The 17,144-nt window shown below is 39.7% G+C and overlaps 2 protein-coding genes across 2 annotated transcripts in view; both read left to right on the top strand.

Moving 5' to 3' along the window:
* TRPC5 (transient receptor potential cation channel subfamily C member 5) overlaps nucleotides 1–17,144 on the top strand; it is a 252,581-nt gene that overhangs the window by 148,173 nt on the left and 87,264 nt on the right. The gene's annotated exons all lie outside the window — the stretch shown is intronic.
* LOC119523264 (anoctamin-6-like) lies at nucleotides 817–16,874 on the top strand. Its single transcript, XM_037822034.1, has 3 exons — nucleotides 817–864; nucleotides 3,232–3,546; nucleotides 14,274–16,874. Exons 1-3 carry the CDS (start codon nucleotides 817–819, stop codon nucleotides 15,933–15,935), a joined length of 2,025 nt encoding a protein of 674 aa, XP_037677962.1. The 3' UTR covers nucleotides 15,936–16,874.

The following is a 17,144-nucleotide window of genomic DNA, read 5'->3' as shown; positions in this document are numbered from 1 at the left end:
CAACATCCAGCTTCAAGGGAGGAACATTCTCTCTTGCTAACACTGCAGATGGCACCAAAGGCTGACTTTTCAGACCTTGGCATCCTGCCTGGGCCTGGCCTGGCCTTCCCCCTGGTGGTCTGACACAAAAATGGATTTCTCATCCATTCTACACTGATGCCCACTTGTGGTTTTGTCAGCAAGCTGTCTGAGAGTCCGCATCTGCTGGAGACAAGAGCTCTACATCATCTCAAAACTGCTCAGGGTTACTTTCATGCCTGCTGCTTCCTGGTAATGATTTTGGCATCTGAAAAAGATGCACATGGGAATTGGAAGAGGGAAAATGAAGGGAAGTGGAGCCCTGTTTCCCACCCCAACCCACCCGCTTGTGCTAAAGGGCTACCACACAGGGCAGATGCGTGAACTGTTCCTCTGTACATCAGATTCACCTATCCCAGATGCTTATCATGAATGTCAGTAGTTGTCCTGGAGACTCTAACTTGGGTAACTCAAACAGAAACAGGACCAAACATGCAAGTGACAAGAAGGGCCTAATGCCCAAAGAATACCTCTCCCCATCTGGTCACTGATGTCCTTTACTCTTTCATTCACTAACTTAACAATAAATTAACAGTAAATATTTCTTGAGTGGATAAATGAAGGAAACTGCCAAATATTTATTGAGAAACTACTATGTACCTCACTGCATTTTTGGCATTGCAGATACAATAGGTGACAGGTGAACAAGACAGATCCAGTCCCCATTCTCATAGAGTCTACAATCATGGAAATACAGTTTCAAATTCCACTGTTTGCATTTCATTCCTTTACCTCAAGATGGTTCTTAACATTTTTGCGGGGATCATGACCTCCTTTGATAATCCGGTAATTACTGTGTTTATATTTCAAAAGATTTTAGAGCTGAGATTCAAGCATGGCTTTCCTAAGGATTGATCTCTGGTTGTTCTCCTCATAAGCTACCAATTCCATTTGTGGCAAAAGCAAATGTCCATGGTCCAAAGGTCATCGTTGGGGAATGGGATTTGTTCCATTGTTGGGGAGTGTGATTGTTCTTGGTTTCTGTCATATTCCCATTATCCTTGTTCTGGGTGCCAGGAATCAGTTGACTGGAAAGATACGTGATAGAAATGTCCTGTAATTCCTGACCAGCTTGAGGTTTAAAAACTAAACAAGAGTTTTGAGTTATTAATGTTAATAAGGCCCCTCTCTCTCCCTTCCTACGGTCACTGTGGCCCTGGGCCATAGCCCAGCTCAGTGTGAGAAGCAGCTTGGGCCAGGAGGTACCCTTTAGCCACAAGCAGAAGTCAAAATACCCAGAAGGAACATCAGAGGTCACAAGCTACTGTATTGCCCTGCCTTTTCTTTGAGATCTGAAAACAGAACTACATTATCTGAGCTGTCAAGATAAACCTGCTTTTGTTCAAAAGAGGAAAACAGAAGATCTCTAAGAGTAAAAATGGGAAAAGAATGTTTCTCTTTTTTTCCCCTTTTCTTCCCTCACAGGATTTTGCTTTTCCCTCTGTCCTTTTTCCCAAGTTCCCCTGAGCATTTGAGAAATGCCTGGGCCTGTAAAATTGTGAGCTAATCACAAAAGACATAATGGGAAATGTATTTATCTCAAAGTCCCTCCTCAGGAATCTCCCATAGTGAGGTAAAAGAAAGTATTGTAGGATTCCTCACTCAATAGGAAATCAATGCCAATTACTAATGACGGTTTGGACAGCTGGGATTAGGAGCCTCTCAAATGATCCCATCACAGTTCTCATTGGCCTAGCCCTAAAGAATAGAAGTTTCCCTTACCTGAAGGATCCTTTAGGAGGTTATGCCACAGGGTTTTTCTTTTAATACTTTATTTCATACATTTCATGCAGGTGAACAAACCAACTCAGATATTTTATGCTGAAGTCCCTCCATCCTTAACCTGAATACATTCTTCGGCACATAGGAGGCTGTCACTTAATATTCAATGAATAAATGAACAAATTAATGAATGTTTAATGCATACGACTTCCCAGAATATTTTTAAATACGAAGACAGAGACTGACAAAGCTGACCAAACCTAAACTTATTATCCCTTTAATTCAGACGTTGGCAACAAATGATTTTTGGTAAAGGAGTACATAGTGAATATTTTAGGATTTTTGGGCTAGGTGTCTGCCACAACTACCCAACTCTGCTGTTGTAACACAAAAGCAGCCATAGACAATACATAAGAGATGGATCTGGCTATGTGCCAATAAAACTTTATTTATGGACACTGAAATTTGCAATTCAAATGATTTCCACGTGTCATAAAATATTATTTTTCTATTGATTTTTTTCAACCATTTAAAAATGTAAAACTCATTCTTAGCTCGCAGGCCATACAGAAAATAAGTGGCATGCCAGGTTTGTCTTGCAGGCCTTAGTTGTTTCAAAATATGTCCCTTTACTACGTTTGTAGACTGAAGCTCGGTGAAGGCAAGGTCTCTGATTCAGTGTTTCTTTATATTCCCTTTTATGCCTTGTAAACTGTGGGACACAGAGTAGGTACTTAGTAAATACCTTTTTACTGATTGATAATGAGAAGCTTAGGAAAAGCTCTCATCTATAGTTAGTCAGCCATGTTTAAAAAAACATAATGTGAATTTTTACCTACTGCAAGTATTTAGTATTTGGATATCAAAACATTTCTACGGCAGTGACTAGGGACATTTTCTAACTGAAAGAAAATCTGCATAGATGGTGGATGTCCTAATTATAGTTTATACAGTACTTTATATATTCCAAAGCACATTTGCATGTATTGTCTTATTTGATTCTTACAAGAACACTGTGAAAATAGGCATTACTATCTTCATGTCCCAGATGAAGAAACAGATTTCCAAAGATTAAGAGAATTGTCCAGGGTCACATGGCAAGTTTGTTTGTTCATTCATTCTTTCCACAAGAACTTGAGAGTCTGCTACATGTGAGGAATTAGACCAGGGTGAACTCAGGTCCAGTGACTCCTGAGGCTATTTAGAAGATACAGGTATGGCTGTGGAAATTTACAGTTCCTGACAAGTGAGGCAAGAAGTTAGAAGACACATATTATGACTACCCAAGTCACAAGACTGTTAACAATCCTGGTAGAGAAGGATCTGTAGATTTTCCCATGTGCCAAGTGATAAAGCATACACTTCTCTTCTGCCCAGGCTCAGAAATGGAAGCCCAACTTAGCTTAGTCCTGTTATTTCTTAAAACTGCAGGTCGAGGTCAGCAAACTACCAGTCTCACCCCTTCTGATTCCTGCTGTCCTCCCAAAGGAAAAGGTTCCCCCATTCCCCGAATACAGATGCAAGCAGAAAGAACAATCCATGCCTCCTTGTCTCAAGGTCTCCATTTATATCTCTGGATACCTCAGAAAAGATGACAAGCAGTTCAGTGGGCCTCAGCACCATACAAACTGGACTACCACATATGCTGGGAAGGGTGCTACCAGAATTGTGCGGTGTACAGCTTGCACAGCTGAATGCAGGCGGCTTGCAAAGGTCACTTCTAAAGCAGAAAAAGCTGAAGGAAATGTAAGCAGGAGAGAAACCTGGAAAGTCAGAGACCTGGCTGAGGGATGTTTGTCAAAACCTCAGAATATATGCCTTTCCCAAAGCCCTGATCTGGCTTTGATTCTGCACCTTTTGAAGGTGCCTTCTGACACACAGGAGTGAGCATCCTGCTTATTATGCAATTCCACCTAACACACTTCCCAAAGAGACAGTATACTTTAGTGGATAAGAGCCTGGGCTCTAGAGTCAGCCTGATCCAGACTTGAATTCTGGTCTAATCATTTCTAGCTGTGTCCCTAGATAGGTTTATTCACTTTTGTGAGCCTGTTTCCTTACCCATAATAACAGAACCTACCTCACTGGGCTATTGTGAAGATTAAATAAGATGATATGCTTGAGGTATTAGGAGGTATTAGGGATGCCCCCTTCACTTATATATCTGCCTTTGAATCTTCAATTTATTCCTTCTACAAAAAGTTATTGAACCCCTACTATGCATTAGGCTCTAGGATTGGGCTCTCAGACTACAATAGTGAATAAAGTCCCTAGCACCACTATATGTTACCATATAGTGGGGGAACACAAGAATAAGCAAACAGAAACAAATCAATTAAAAATTAATTGTGGTAATTGGAAAGAAAGAACAGAATAGGATGCTGTGAGATAGAGTAATAGAATAGCCTATGTTAAATTGTTTGCCCAGGGAAGATCTCTGAGGATCACCTCCTCAAAGAGCTGAGAACTGACAGTTGAGAATGAGCCTGCTCTATTCTCCTTCTAGGAAAAATAAAGCAATTAAAATTAAAAGAGAACAAAATTCCCCCCGAATTCCTCCCCCTTGTCACAGGCTTTATGTCTCCAGCCTCTCTGGAAAGTTTCCTGAAGGAGCAAAACCTTGAGTTGCAATTTAATTGGGGATGTGGGAGAGGGCATAGGAGCATTTATTCAGTGGGCATCAGTGAGCCCATACAAAGGCACAGAAGGGTTGGCAAGAGAGTGACAACCAGGCACAAGCATTTAGGAAACAAGACACAAAAAGATCAAGCTACTGGAAACATCTGATGGGGAGTGGGGTATGGCAGGATGGTAAAGAGAAGCTGAGCTTTCTAGGCAGGAGCCCAGGGAATCATGTGAGAGATACTCCTGTGCTAGCATTTTCCCCATAGACAGCAAGTGAAACAAGTACATGGCAGATTTGCATGGAAACAGGAATCAGAAGACTCAGGTTCTAGATCTGCTTTGCCACTAACTAGATGTGTGACATTGGATAAGTAATTTCTCTCTCCAGACCTTAGTTGCCACATCGATACAATAAATGTAAGAATCAGTGTCCTGCCAACTTTGCAGGCTAGTTGTGAGAATAAAATGAAAAAAAGTATGAGAAAGCACCTAGAAAAGTGTAAAACTCTATACAAATGTGAGGTACTCTCTGTCAAACGTCTCTTCCCCAGGGGCATGCATTAAGGTAAAACAATTGGAGAGGCGGGGCAAGATGGCAGAGAGGCGGGGCAAGATGGCAGACTGGTGAGCTGTATGTTTTAGTTACTCCTCCAGGAAAGTAGGTAAAAAGCCAGGAACTGCGTGGACTGGACACCACAGAGCAATCTGTCTTTGGGCATACTTCATACAACACTCATGAAAACGTGGAACTGCTGAGATCAGCGAAATCTGTAAGTTTTTGCGGCCAGGGGACCTGCGCCCCTCCCTGCCAGGCTCAGTCCCGGGGGAGGAGGGGCTGTCAGCTCCAGGAAGGAGAAGGGAGAATTGCAGTGGCTGCTCTCATCGGAAACTCATTCTACTGATTCAAACTCCAACCATAGATAGACTGAGGCCAGATACCAGAGACTCTGAGAGCAGCCAGCCCAGCAGAGAGGAGACGGGCATAGAAGGAAAACAACACGAGAAGCTCCAAAGTAAAAGCAGAGGATTTTTGGAGTTCTGGTGAACACAGAAAGGGGAAGGGCAGAGATCAGGCCTTGAGGTGCATATGCAAATCCCGAAGCAAGGCTGATCTCTCTGCCCAGGGCACCTTTCCTTAATGGCCCTGGTTGCTTTGTCTATTAGCATTTCAATAACCCATTAGATCTCTGAGGAGGGCCGTTTTTTTTTTTTTTTTTTTTTTTTAAATCCTTTTTGCTTTTTCTAAAACAATTACTCTAAGAAGCTCAATACAGAAAGCTTCAAAGAATTGAAATTTGGGCACGTCAAGTCAAGAGCAGAAATAAGAGAGCTCTGAGACAAAAGGCAATAATCCAGTGGCTGAGAAAATTCACTAAACAACACAACTTCCCAAGAAAAGGGGGGTGTCCGCTCACAGCCACCATCCTGGTGGACAGGAAACACTCCTGCCCATCGCCAGCCCCATAGCCCAGAGCTGCCCCAGACAACCCAGTGTGACGGAAGTGCTTCAAATAACAGGCACACACCACAAAACTGGGCGTGGACATTAGCCTTCCCTGCAACCTCAGCTGAATGTCCCAGAGCTGGGAAGGGGGAGCAGTGTGAATTAACAGAGCCCCATTCAGCCATCATTTGAGCAGACTGGGAGCCTCCCAACACAGCCCAGCAGCCCAGAACTGCCCTGGGGGGACGGCACTCACCTGTGACATAGCACAGTCATCCCTCAACAGAGGACCCGGGGTGCACAGCCTGGAAGAGGGGCCCACTTGCAAGTCTCAGGAGCCATACGCCAATACCAAAGACTTGTGGGTCAGTGGCAGAGACAAACTGTGGCAGGACTGAACTGAAGGATTAGACTATTGCAGTAGCTTTAAAACTCTAGGATCATCAGGGAGATTTGATTGTTAGGGCCACCCCCCCTCCCCGACTGCCCAGAAACACGCCCCACATACAGGGCAGGCAACACCAACTACACACGCAAGCTTGGGACACCAATTGGGCCCCACAAGACTCACTCCCCCACTCACCAAAAAGGCTAAGCAGGGGAGATCTGGCTTGTGGAGAACAGGTGGCTCGTGGACGCCACCTGCTGGTTAGTTAGAGAAAGTGTACTCCACGAAGCTGTAGATCTGATAAATTAGAGATAAGGACTTCAACTGGTCTACAAACCCTAAAAGAACCCTATCAAGGACAGCAAATGCCACGAGGCCAAAAACAACAGAAAATTATAAAGCATATGAAAAAACCAGACGATATGGATAACCCAAGCCCAAGCACCCAAATCAAAAGACCAGAAGAGACACACCTAGAGCAGCTACTCAAAGAACTAAAGATGAACAATGAGACCCTAGTACGGGATATGAAGGAAATCAAGAAGACCCTAGAAGAGCATAAAGAAGACATTGCAAGACTAAATAAAAAAATGGATGATCTTATGGAAATTAAAGAAACTGTTGACCAAATTAAAAAGATTCTGGACACTCATAGGACAAGACTAGAGGAAGTTGAACAACGAATCAGTGACCTGGAAGATGACAGAATGGAAAATGAAAGCATAAAAGAAAGAATGGGGAAAAAAATTGAAAAACTCGAAATGGACCTCAGGGATATGATAGATAATATGAAGCGTCCGAATATAAGACTCATTGGTGTCCCAGAAGGGGAAGAAAAGGGTAAAGGTCTAGGAAGAGTATTCAAAGAAATTGTTGGGGAAAACTTCCCAAATCTTCTAAACAACATAAATACACAAATCATAAATGCTCAGCGAACTCCAAATAGAATAAATCCAAAAAAACCCACTCCGAGACATATACTGATCACACTGTCAAACACAGAAGAGAAGGAGCAAGTTCTGAAAGCAGCAAGAGAAAAGCAATTCACCACATACAAAGGAAACAGCATAAGACTAAGTAGTGACTACTCAGCAGCCACCATGGAGGCGAGAAGGCAATGGCACGATATATTTAAAATTCTGAGAGAGAGGAATTTCCAGCCAAGAATACTTTATCCAGCAAAGCTCTCCTTCAAATTTGAGGGAGAGCTTAAATTTTTCACAGACAAAGAAATGTTGAGAGAATTTGCTAACAAGAGACCTGCCCTACTGGAGATACTAAAGGGAGCCCTACAGACAGAGAAACAAAGACAGGACAGAGAGACTTGGAGAAAGGTTCAGTACTAAAGAGATTCGGTATGGGTACAATAAAGGATATTAATAGAGAGAGGGAAAAATATGGCAAACATAATCCAAAAGATAAGATGGCCGATTCAAGAAATGCCTTCACGGTTTTAACGTTGAATGTAAATGGATTAAACTCCCCAATTAAAAGATATAGATTCGCAGAATGGATCAAAAAAAATGAACCATCAATATGTTGCATACAAGAGACTCATCTTAGACACAGGGACACAAAGAAATTGAAAGTGAAAAGATGGAAAAAAATATTTCATGCAAGCTACAGCCAAAAGAAAGCAGGTGTAGCAATATTAATCTCAGATAAAATAGACTTCAAATGCAGGGATGTTTTGAGAGACAAAGAAGGCCACTACATACTAATAAAAGGGGCAATTCAGCAAGAAGAAATAACAATCGTAAATGTCTATGCACCCAATCAAGGTGCCACAAAATACATGAGAGAAACATTGGCAAAACTAAAGGAAGCAATTGATGTTTCCACAATAATTGTGGGAGACTTCAACACATCACTCTCTCCTATAGATAGATCAACCAGACAGAAGACCAATAAGGAAATTGAAAACCTAAACAATCTGATAAATGAATTAGATTTAACAGACATCTACAGGACATTACATCCCAAATCACAAGGATACACATACTTTTCTAGTGCTCACGGAACTTTCTCCAGAATAGATCATATGCTGGGACATAAAACAAGCCTCAGTAAATTTAAAAAGATTGAAATTATTCAAAGCACATTCTCTGACCACAATGGAATACAATTAGAAGTCAATAACCATCAGAGACTTAGAAAATTCACAAATACCTGGAGGTTAAACAACACACTCCTAAACAATCAGTGGGTTAAAGAAGAAATAGCAAGAGAAATTGCTAAATATATAGAGACGAATGAAAATGAGAACACAACATACCAAAACCTATGGGATGCAGCAAAAGCAGTGCTAAGGGGGAAATTTATAGCACTAAACGCATATATTAAAAAGGAAGAAAGAGCCAAAATCAAAGAACTAATGGATCAACTGAAGAAGCTAGAAAATGAACAGCAAACCAATCCTAAGCCAAGTAGAAGAAAAGAAATAACAAGGATTAAAGCAGAAATAAATGACATAGAGAACAAAAAAACAATAGAAAGGATAAATATCACCAAAAGTTGGTTCTTTGAGAAGATCAACAAGATTGACAAGCCCCTAGCTAGACTGACAAAATCAAAAAGAGAGAAGACCCATATAAACAAAATAATGAATGAAAAAGGTGACATAACTGCAGATCCTGAAGAAATTAAAAAAATTATAAGAGGATATTATGAACAACTGTATGGCAACAAACTGGATAATGTAGAAGAAATGGACAATTTCCTGGAAACATATGAACAACCTAGACTGACCAGAGAAGAAATAGAAGACCTCAACCAACCCATCACAAGCAAAGAGATCCAATCAGTCATCAAAAATCTTCCCACAAATAAATGCCCAGGGCCAGATGGCTTCACAGGGGAATTCTACCAAACTTTCCAGAAAGAACTGACACCAATCTTACTCAAACTCTTTCAAAACATTGAAAAAAATGGAACACTACCTAACTCATTTTATGAAGCTAACATCAATCTAATACCAAAACCAGGCAAAGATGCTACAAAAAAGGAAAACTACCGGCCAATCTCCCTAATGAATATAGATGCAAAAATCCTCAACAAAATACTTGCAAATCGAATCCAAAGACACATTAAAAAAATCATACACCATGACCAAGTGGGGTTCATTCCAGGCATGCAAGGATGGTTCAACATCAGAAAAACAATCAATGTATTACAACACATTAAAAACTCGAAAGGGAAAAATCAATTGATCATCTCAATAGATGCTGAAAAAGCATTTGACAAAATCCAACATCCCTTTTTGATAAAAACACTTCAAAAGGTAGGAATTGAAGGAAACTTCCTCAACATGATAAAGAGCATATATGAAAAACCCACAGCCAGCATAGTACTCAATGGTGAGAGACTGAAAGCCTTCCCTCTAAGATCAGGAACAAGACAAGGATGCCCGCTGTCACCACTGTTATTCAACATTGTGCTGGAAGTGCTAGCCAGGGCAATCCGGCAAGACAAAGAAATAAAAGGCATCCAAATTGGAAAAGAAGAAGTAAAACTGTCATTGTTTGCAGATGATATGATCTTATATCTAGAAAACCCTGAGAAATCAACGATACACCTACTAGAGCTAATAAACAAATTTAGCAAAGTAGCGGGATACAAGATTAATGCACATAAGTCAGTAATGTTTCTATATGCTAGAAATGAACAAACTGAAGAGACACTCAAGAAAAAGATACCATTTTCAATAGCAACTAAAAAAATCAAGTACCTAGGAATCAACTTAACCAAAGATGTAAAAGACCTATACAAAGAAAACTACATAACTCTACTAAAAGAAATAGAAGGGGACCTTAAAAGATGGAAAAATATTCCATGTTCATGGATAGGAAGGCTAAATGTCATTAAGATGTCAATTCTACCCAAACTCATCTACAGATTCAATGCAATCCCAATCAAAATTCCAACAACCTACTTTGCAGACTTGGAAAAGCTAGTTATCAAATTTATTTGGAAAGGGAAGATGCCTCGAATTGCTAAAGACACTCTAAAAAAGAAAAACGAAGTGGGAGGACTTACACTCCCTGACTTTGAAGCTTATTATAAAGCCACAGTTGCCAAGACAGCATGGTACTGGCACAAAGATAGACATATAGATCAATGGAATCGAATTGAGAATTCAGAGATAGACCCTCAGATCTATGGCCGACTGATCTTTGATAAGGCCCCCAAAGTCACCGAACTGAGCCATAATGGTCTTTTCAACAAATGGGGCTGGGAGAGTTGGATATCCATATCCAAAAGAATGAAAGAGGACCCCTACCTCACCCCCTACACAAAAATTAACTCAAAATGGACCAAAGATCTCAATATAAAAGAAAGTACCATAAAACTCCTAGAAGATAATGTAGGAAAACATCTTCAAGACCTTGTATTAGGAGGCCACTTCCTAGACTTTACACCCAAAGCACAAGCAACAAAAGAGAAAATAGATAAATGGGAACTCCTCAAGCTTAGAAGTTTCTGCACCTCAAAGGAATTTCTCAAAAAGGTAAAGAGGCAGCCAACTCAATGGGAAAAAATTTTTGGAAACCATGTATCTGACAAAAGACTGATATCTTGCATATACAAAGAAATCCTACAACTCAATGACAATAGTACAGACAGCCCAATTATAAAATGGGCAAAAGATATGAAAAGACAGTTCTCTGAAGAGGAAATACAAATGACCAAGAAACACATGAAAAAATGTTCAGCTTCACTAGCTATTAGAGAGATGCAAATTAAGACCACAATGAGATACCATCTAACACCGGTTAGAATGGCTGCCATTAAACAAACAGGAAACTACAAATGCTGGAGGGGATGTGGAGAAATTGGAACTCTTATTCATTGTTGGTGGGACTGTATAATGGTTCAGCCACTCTGGAAGTCAGTCTGGCAGTTCCTTAGAAAACTAGATATAGAGCTACCATTCGATCCAGCGATTGCACTCCTCGGTATATACCCGGAAGATCGGAAAGCAGTGACACGAACAGATATCTGCACGCCAATGTTCATAGCAGCATTATTCACAATTGCCAAGAGATGGAAACAACCCAAATGTCCTTCAACAGATGAGTGGATAAATAAAATGTGGTATATACACACGATGGAATACTACGCGGCAGTAAGAAGGAACGATCTGGTGAAACATATGACAACATGGATGAACCTTGAAGACATAATGCTGAGCGAAATAAGCCAGGCACAAAAAGAGAAATATTATATGCTACCACTAATGTGAACTTTGAAAAATGTAAAACAAATGGTTTATAATGTAGAATGTAGGGGAACTAGCAGTAGAGAGCAATTAAGGAAGGGGGAACAATAATCCAGGAAGAACAGATAAGCTATTTAACGTTCTGGGGATGCCCAGAAATGACTATGGTCTGTTAATTTCTGATGGTTGTAGTAGGAACAAGTTCACTGAAATGTTGCTATATTATGTAACTTTCTTGGGGTAAAGTAGGAACATGTTGGAAGTTAAGCAGTTATCTTAGGTTAGTTGTCTTTTTCTTACTCCCTTGCTATGGTCTCTTTGAAATGCTCTTTTATTGTATGTTTGTTTTCTTTTTAACTTTTTTTTTCATACAGGTGATTTGAAAAAAGAAGGGAAAGTTAAAAAAAAAAAAAAAAGAAAAAAGAAAAAAGACAAACAAGGGAAAAAAAAAAAAAAAAAAAAAAAAAGATGTAGTGCCCCCTTGAGGAGCCTGTGGAGAATGCAGGGGTATTCGCCTACCCCACCTCCATGGTTGCTAACATGACCACAGACATAGGGGACTGGTGGTTTGATGGGTTGAGCCCTGTACCATAAGTTTTACCCTTGGGAAGACGGTTGCTGCAAAGGAGAGGCTAGGCCTCCCTGTATTTGTGCCTAAGAGTCTCCTCCTGAATGCCTCTTTGTTGCTCAGATGTGGCCCTCTCTCTCTGGCTAAGCCAACTTGAAAGGTGAAATCACTGCCCTCCCCCCTACGTGGGATCAGACACCCAGGGAAGTGAATCTCCCTGGCAACGTGGAATATGACTCCCAGGGAGGAATGTAGACCTGGCACCGTGGGACGGAGAACATCTTCTTGACCAAAAGGGGGATGTGAAAGGAAATGAAATAAGCTTCAGTGGCAGAGAGATTCCAAAAGGAGCCGAGAGGTCACTCTGGTGGGCACTCTTATGCACACTTTAGACAACCCTTTTTAGGTTCTAAAGAATTGGGGTAGCTGGTGGTGGATACCTGAAACTATCAAACTACAACCCAGAACCCATGAATCTCGAAGACAGTTGTATAAAAATGTAGCTTATGAGGGGTGACAATGGGATTGGGAAAGCCATAAGGACCAAACACCACTTTGTCTAGTTTATGGATGGATGTGTAGAAAAGTAGGGGAAGGAAACAAACAGACAAAGGTACCCAGTGTTCTTTTTTACTTCAATTGCTCTTTTTCACTCTAATTATTATTCTTGTTATTTTTGTGTGTGTGCTAATGAAGGTGTCAGGGATTGATTTAGGTGATGAATGTACAACTATGTAATGGTACTGTAAACAATCGAAAGTACAATTTGTTTTGTATGACTGCGTGGTATGTGAATATATCTCAATAAAATGATGATTAAAAAAAAATAATAATAAAAAAAAAAAAAAAAAAAATTTATCCCACAGAAATAACCAGAGATGAACTGGAAAATTCACTGGAAACAGTGAATATATTATATTAACAGTATAATCCCATTTAAAAATAAGCATGTATATTTATTTATACATGTACATATATGCATAAAAAAAGACAATCGGTGATTATTTATAGGTAGTAAGATCCCAAGTTTTGTAATTTTCAATTTTTTTTTTGTAATGAGCATGTATTTGCTTTTATAGTTGGAAAAACAATTGAACATTATATTTCATTATATTTCAAAGTTAAATATATTTTCTTTCCTTTCCATGTAATCTAAGAGTTGTGAGTAAGGTATCTCTGTTCTTTTGGTCTTTTTTACCTCATCTACCAAGACACTTTTTGCAATTTTTTTAACTTCCTAGAGCTCCTCAGAAAAGAAAAAAGAATGAAATTCTTTAATTATGAATTTTCACTTTAACTTCTCTATATTATATGATCATCAAGAGTTCTCAATTTACATTTCAATTTCTAATACTGCATCTTCAGCTAAACCCTTAATTGATCCCTGTGGTTAAATAGCCATATAAATACTTAGGCAAGATTATTTCAGCAAACATCCAAAAGTAAAATTAGATATTGCTATTAGAATATTTTTAAAGGTAATTTGCACAAATTCCTTCTCCTGACTGGTAATTCTTAATAACTGCAAGTGAATAACAAGGGGGGCTAAGGGGATGGGATGTTCTTGGTGTTCTTTTTAACTTGTATTTTTATTCTTATTTTTATTTTTTTTGGAGTAATGAAAATGTTCGAAAATTGAATGTGGTAATGAATGTACAACCATATGATGGTACTGTGAACAACTGATTGTACACTGTGTATGATCGTATGGTATGTGAATATATCTCAATAAAACTGAATTTAAAAAAAAAAAAAAATTTTCTTTAGCATTTAAAAAGGTTTCCCCCCCCCACCTATAGTTTCTTTTTCTTCCCTGTTCCTGTCTTCTTTACTTTTCATATGATCTATCATAAAGTTAATATACTATCTGCATGCCACCTTTTTCCATTGACTTTATAGATTTTTAGGAGTTAAAAACTAGTAACTAGTTGAAAGACTTTCCAAGAAGCAATGGACTATTTACATCTTAGCAAAGAAATGAAACTTGTCTAAACTAGTGCATAGACCCTTCTTTACCCAACGTTGTCATTGATTCATTCATGATCATTGTACTCATTTTAATGTAAGCAAAAGTACCTGTGCGTTCCTATTCTGATGGAAACATTTGTTGGTGACAATAGAAGAGCCTTCATTGTGTTTGAGGGAAACAGCATTCCTGTGAGTTTTCTCCTGGTGGTATAGAGGATAGCCATCTCAGAACAAACTCCAGCTTTGTACTTCCCTTAACAAGAAAAGCAGGAATTCTGGAACTTTCCCCACCAGGAAATTGTGCATCTTTGACAGTTTTGGAACCTTAATTTTTGCAGTATTTATGGGAGTATGGGTTACCCTGTTTTTGGAGTTTTGGAAGCGGCGTCAAGCAGAGCTGGAGTATGAATGGGACACTGTTGAGTTACAGCAGGAAGAACAACCCCGACCTGAGTATGAAGCACGGTGTAATCATGTGGTGATAAATGAGATTACTCAGGAAGAAGAACGTGTTCCCTTTACTGTCTGGGGAAAATGTATACGTGTAGCCCTTTGTGCCAGTGCTGTCTTATTCTGGATCCTATTGATCATCGCTTCAGTCATTGGAATCATTGTCTACAGGCTCTCAGTGTTCATTGTATTTTCCGCCCAACTTCCCAAGCACTTTAATGGGACAGACCCAATCCAGAGGTATCTGACTCCACAGACAGCTACATCCATCACCGCCTCCATCATCAGCTTCATCATTATCATGATTCTCAACGCCATTTATGAAAAAGTGGCCATCATGATTACTAACTTTGAACTCCCAAGGACCCAGACTGATTATGAGAACAGCCTAACCATGAAGATGTTCTTATTCCAGTTTGTCAACTACTACTCTTCATGTTTCTACATAGCTTTCTTTAAGGGCAAATTTGTAGGTTATCCAGGAGATCCAGTTTATTGGCTGGGAAAATATAGAAATGAAGAGTGTGATCCAGGTGGCTGTCTCCTTGAACTGACAACTCAGCTGACAATAATCATGGGAGGAAAAGCAATCTGGAATAACATACAAGAAGTGTTGCTTCCCTGGGTCATGAATCTACTTGGACGGTGTCGCACAGTTTCAGGATCAGAAAAGATAACCCCACGATGGGAACAGGACTACCACCTGCAGCCCATGGGCAAACTGGGATTATTTTATGAATATCTTGAAATGATTATTCAGTTTGGGTTCGTCACCTTATTTGTGGCCTCTTTTCCACTGGCACCTCTGTTGGCTCTGGTGAACAATATATTGGAAGTAAGAGTGGATGCATGGAAAATGACTACCCAGTATAGACGCATGGTGCCAGAAAAAGCCCAAGACATCGGAGCGTGGCAGCCCATCATGCAAGGAATAGCAATTCTGGCTGTGGTGACCAATGCCATGATCATCGCTTTCACTTCAGACATGATCCCCCGCCTGGTGTATTACTGGGCCTTCTCTGTCCCTCCCTATGGGGACCATGATCACTACACCATGGACGGGTACATCAACAATACTCTCTCCATCTTCAACGTCATGGACTTCAAAAGCCAAAGCAGGGGAAATTCATCCTTGGGGCTTGACAACCATACCACATGCAGGTATCGTGATTTCCGGTATCCTCCTGGACACCCACAAGAGTATAAACACAACATCTTCTACTGGCACGTGATCGCAGCCAAGCTGGCTTTTATCATCGTCATGGAGCATGTCATCTACTCTGTGAAATTTTTCATTTCGTATGCAATTCCAGATGTATCAAAAAGCACAAAGAGCAAGATCAAGAGAGAAAAATACCTAACCCAAAAACTTCTTCATGAGAATCACCTCAAAGATGTGACAAAAAATATTGGGATTTTAGCCGAGAAGGTGGGAGAAGTAGTAGATAAGAATTTACGACCAAAAGTAGAATAAGAACTTCATGTTCTGAGACGCACTTTAAAGAATTTAGCTCTGTCAAAATATATTATGAATCACTAATAAGAATGTTTTAAGTTAAATCATTTTGGCAAATATGAGTCTTAATTATTGCCACTTCATGTAGATTATTTTTCAGTTTCAGCATAAAGCTGGAACTGGAAAATGTAAAACAGATCAAGAAGGACATAAAATTTATCACCTGAAAAACCTAAAATGTTACTCTTCTTTTCATAATCAGTATTTTAGTAACAGAAAAGTCTCTTAATGTGCTTAAAACCATCACTTCCTAAAGCAGAATGAATTCTCTCTTTTTCTCAGTTTGAATCCTTTTTACTCTCTGTTCTCAGCCACACGATCTCCTGTAGTTTTAGGCAGTGGTTCATTTCTTCGCTTTGTCGGATCTATTCCAGAGTTGTCTTTCGCTTACAATACCATCAAAGACTAGACATGCTACCACCTTAATAGCTTCGGTATAATTAAAAATAGCTAGCTCAGAATTGAGTTTGAATCCTCTGTTAGGTGGCAAATACTCAAAAATTCACCATATTTAGGTGCATTATTGTTCCTTCACAGAAAGGGAAACCTCAGTTAATAAGAGGAAATAGTTTCAGTCGGCATTTTGGTCTATCTTTCCATCTCAAATCAATACTTTTAGTGGACTGGCATGAAGACAGCAAGGTTTTGGAGCATATTTGTAATAATCCACAGTGACACCTTTTATCTTCCAGGACCACTCCTAGAATGTTTTGTGCCTAATCAATGTTGACTGCTTTGCAAACCTCAAAGGAATAAGATGACAAAAGTGGGGAAAGTTACAGATTCAAATAGAATTCTAACTCATGTTGACCAGGATAATTAATTTACCTCTTTTACAGATGTGGAGCTTCTTAGGGAAAAAAAAAAAAAAATGAAATCACGTGTTAAAAAGTACATTTTTATCAACCTAACGGCCTGGAAAAGATAAGCCCATCAATTTCTCATCAGTTGACCTTTACTCATTAGACACAGTGTTACAGATCACCAAGCATCATCATGAATTGCTCACTACACATCCATTGTGATAGGATGGTGCTGTGTGTAGTTAAAAGAACGGCCCACACCGATTGTGTTCCCTGCCTGGGGAGCACCCTTCACCAGAGGTTCTGCATTGCTTGGCTTTATTTCTCTATACCAAAGTGACCAACATACCAAAGCATCTGCTGC

This window comes from Choloepus didactylus, chromosome X, assembly GCF_015220235.1.
Source record: "Choloepus didactylus isolate mChoDid1 chromosome X, mChoDid1.pri, whole genome shotgun sequence".
NCBI classification, from domain to species: domain Eukaryota; kingdom Metazoa; phylum Chordata; class Mammalia; order Pilosa; family Megalonychidae; genus Choloepus; species Choloepus didactylus.
This window is presented reverse-complemented; position numbering and strand designations above follow the sequence as displayed.

Excerpts from the sequence above, each read along its gene's own strand:
- LOC119523264 (XM_037822034.1), top strand. The coding sequence starts at position 817 with ATGGTTCTTAACATTTTTGCGGGGATCATGACCTCCTTTGATAATCCG. Across the intron at positions 865-3,231 it reads TGACCTCCTTTGATAATCCG|GTCGAGGTCAGCAAACTACC; the intron begins GTAATTACTGTG and ends TTAAAACTGCAG. Across the intron at positions 3,547-14,273 it reads CAGAAAAAGCTGAAGGAAAT|AAAAGCAGGAATTCTGGAAC; the intron begins GTAAGCAGGAGA and ends TCCCTTAACAAG.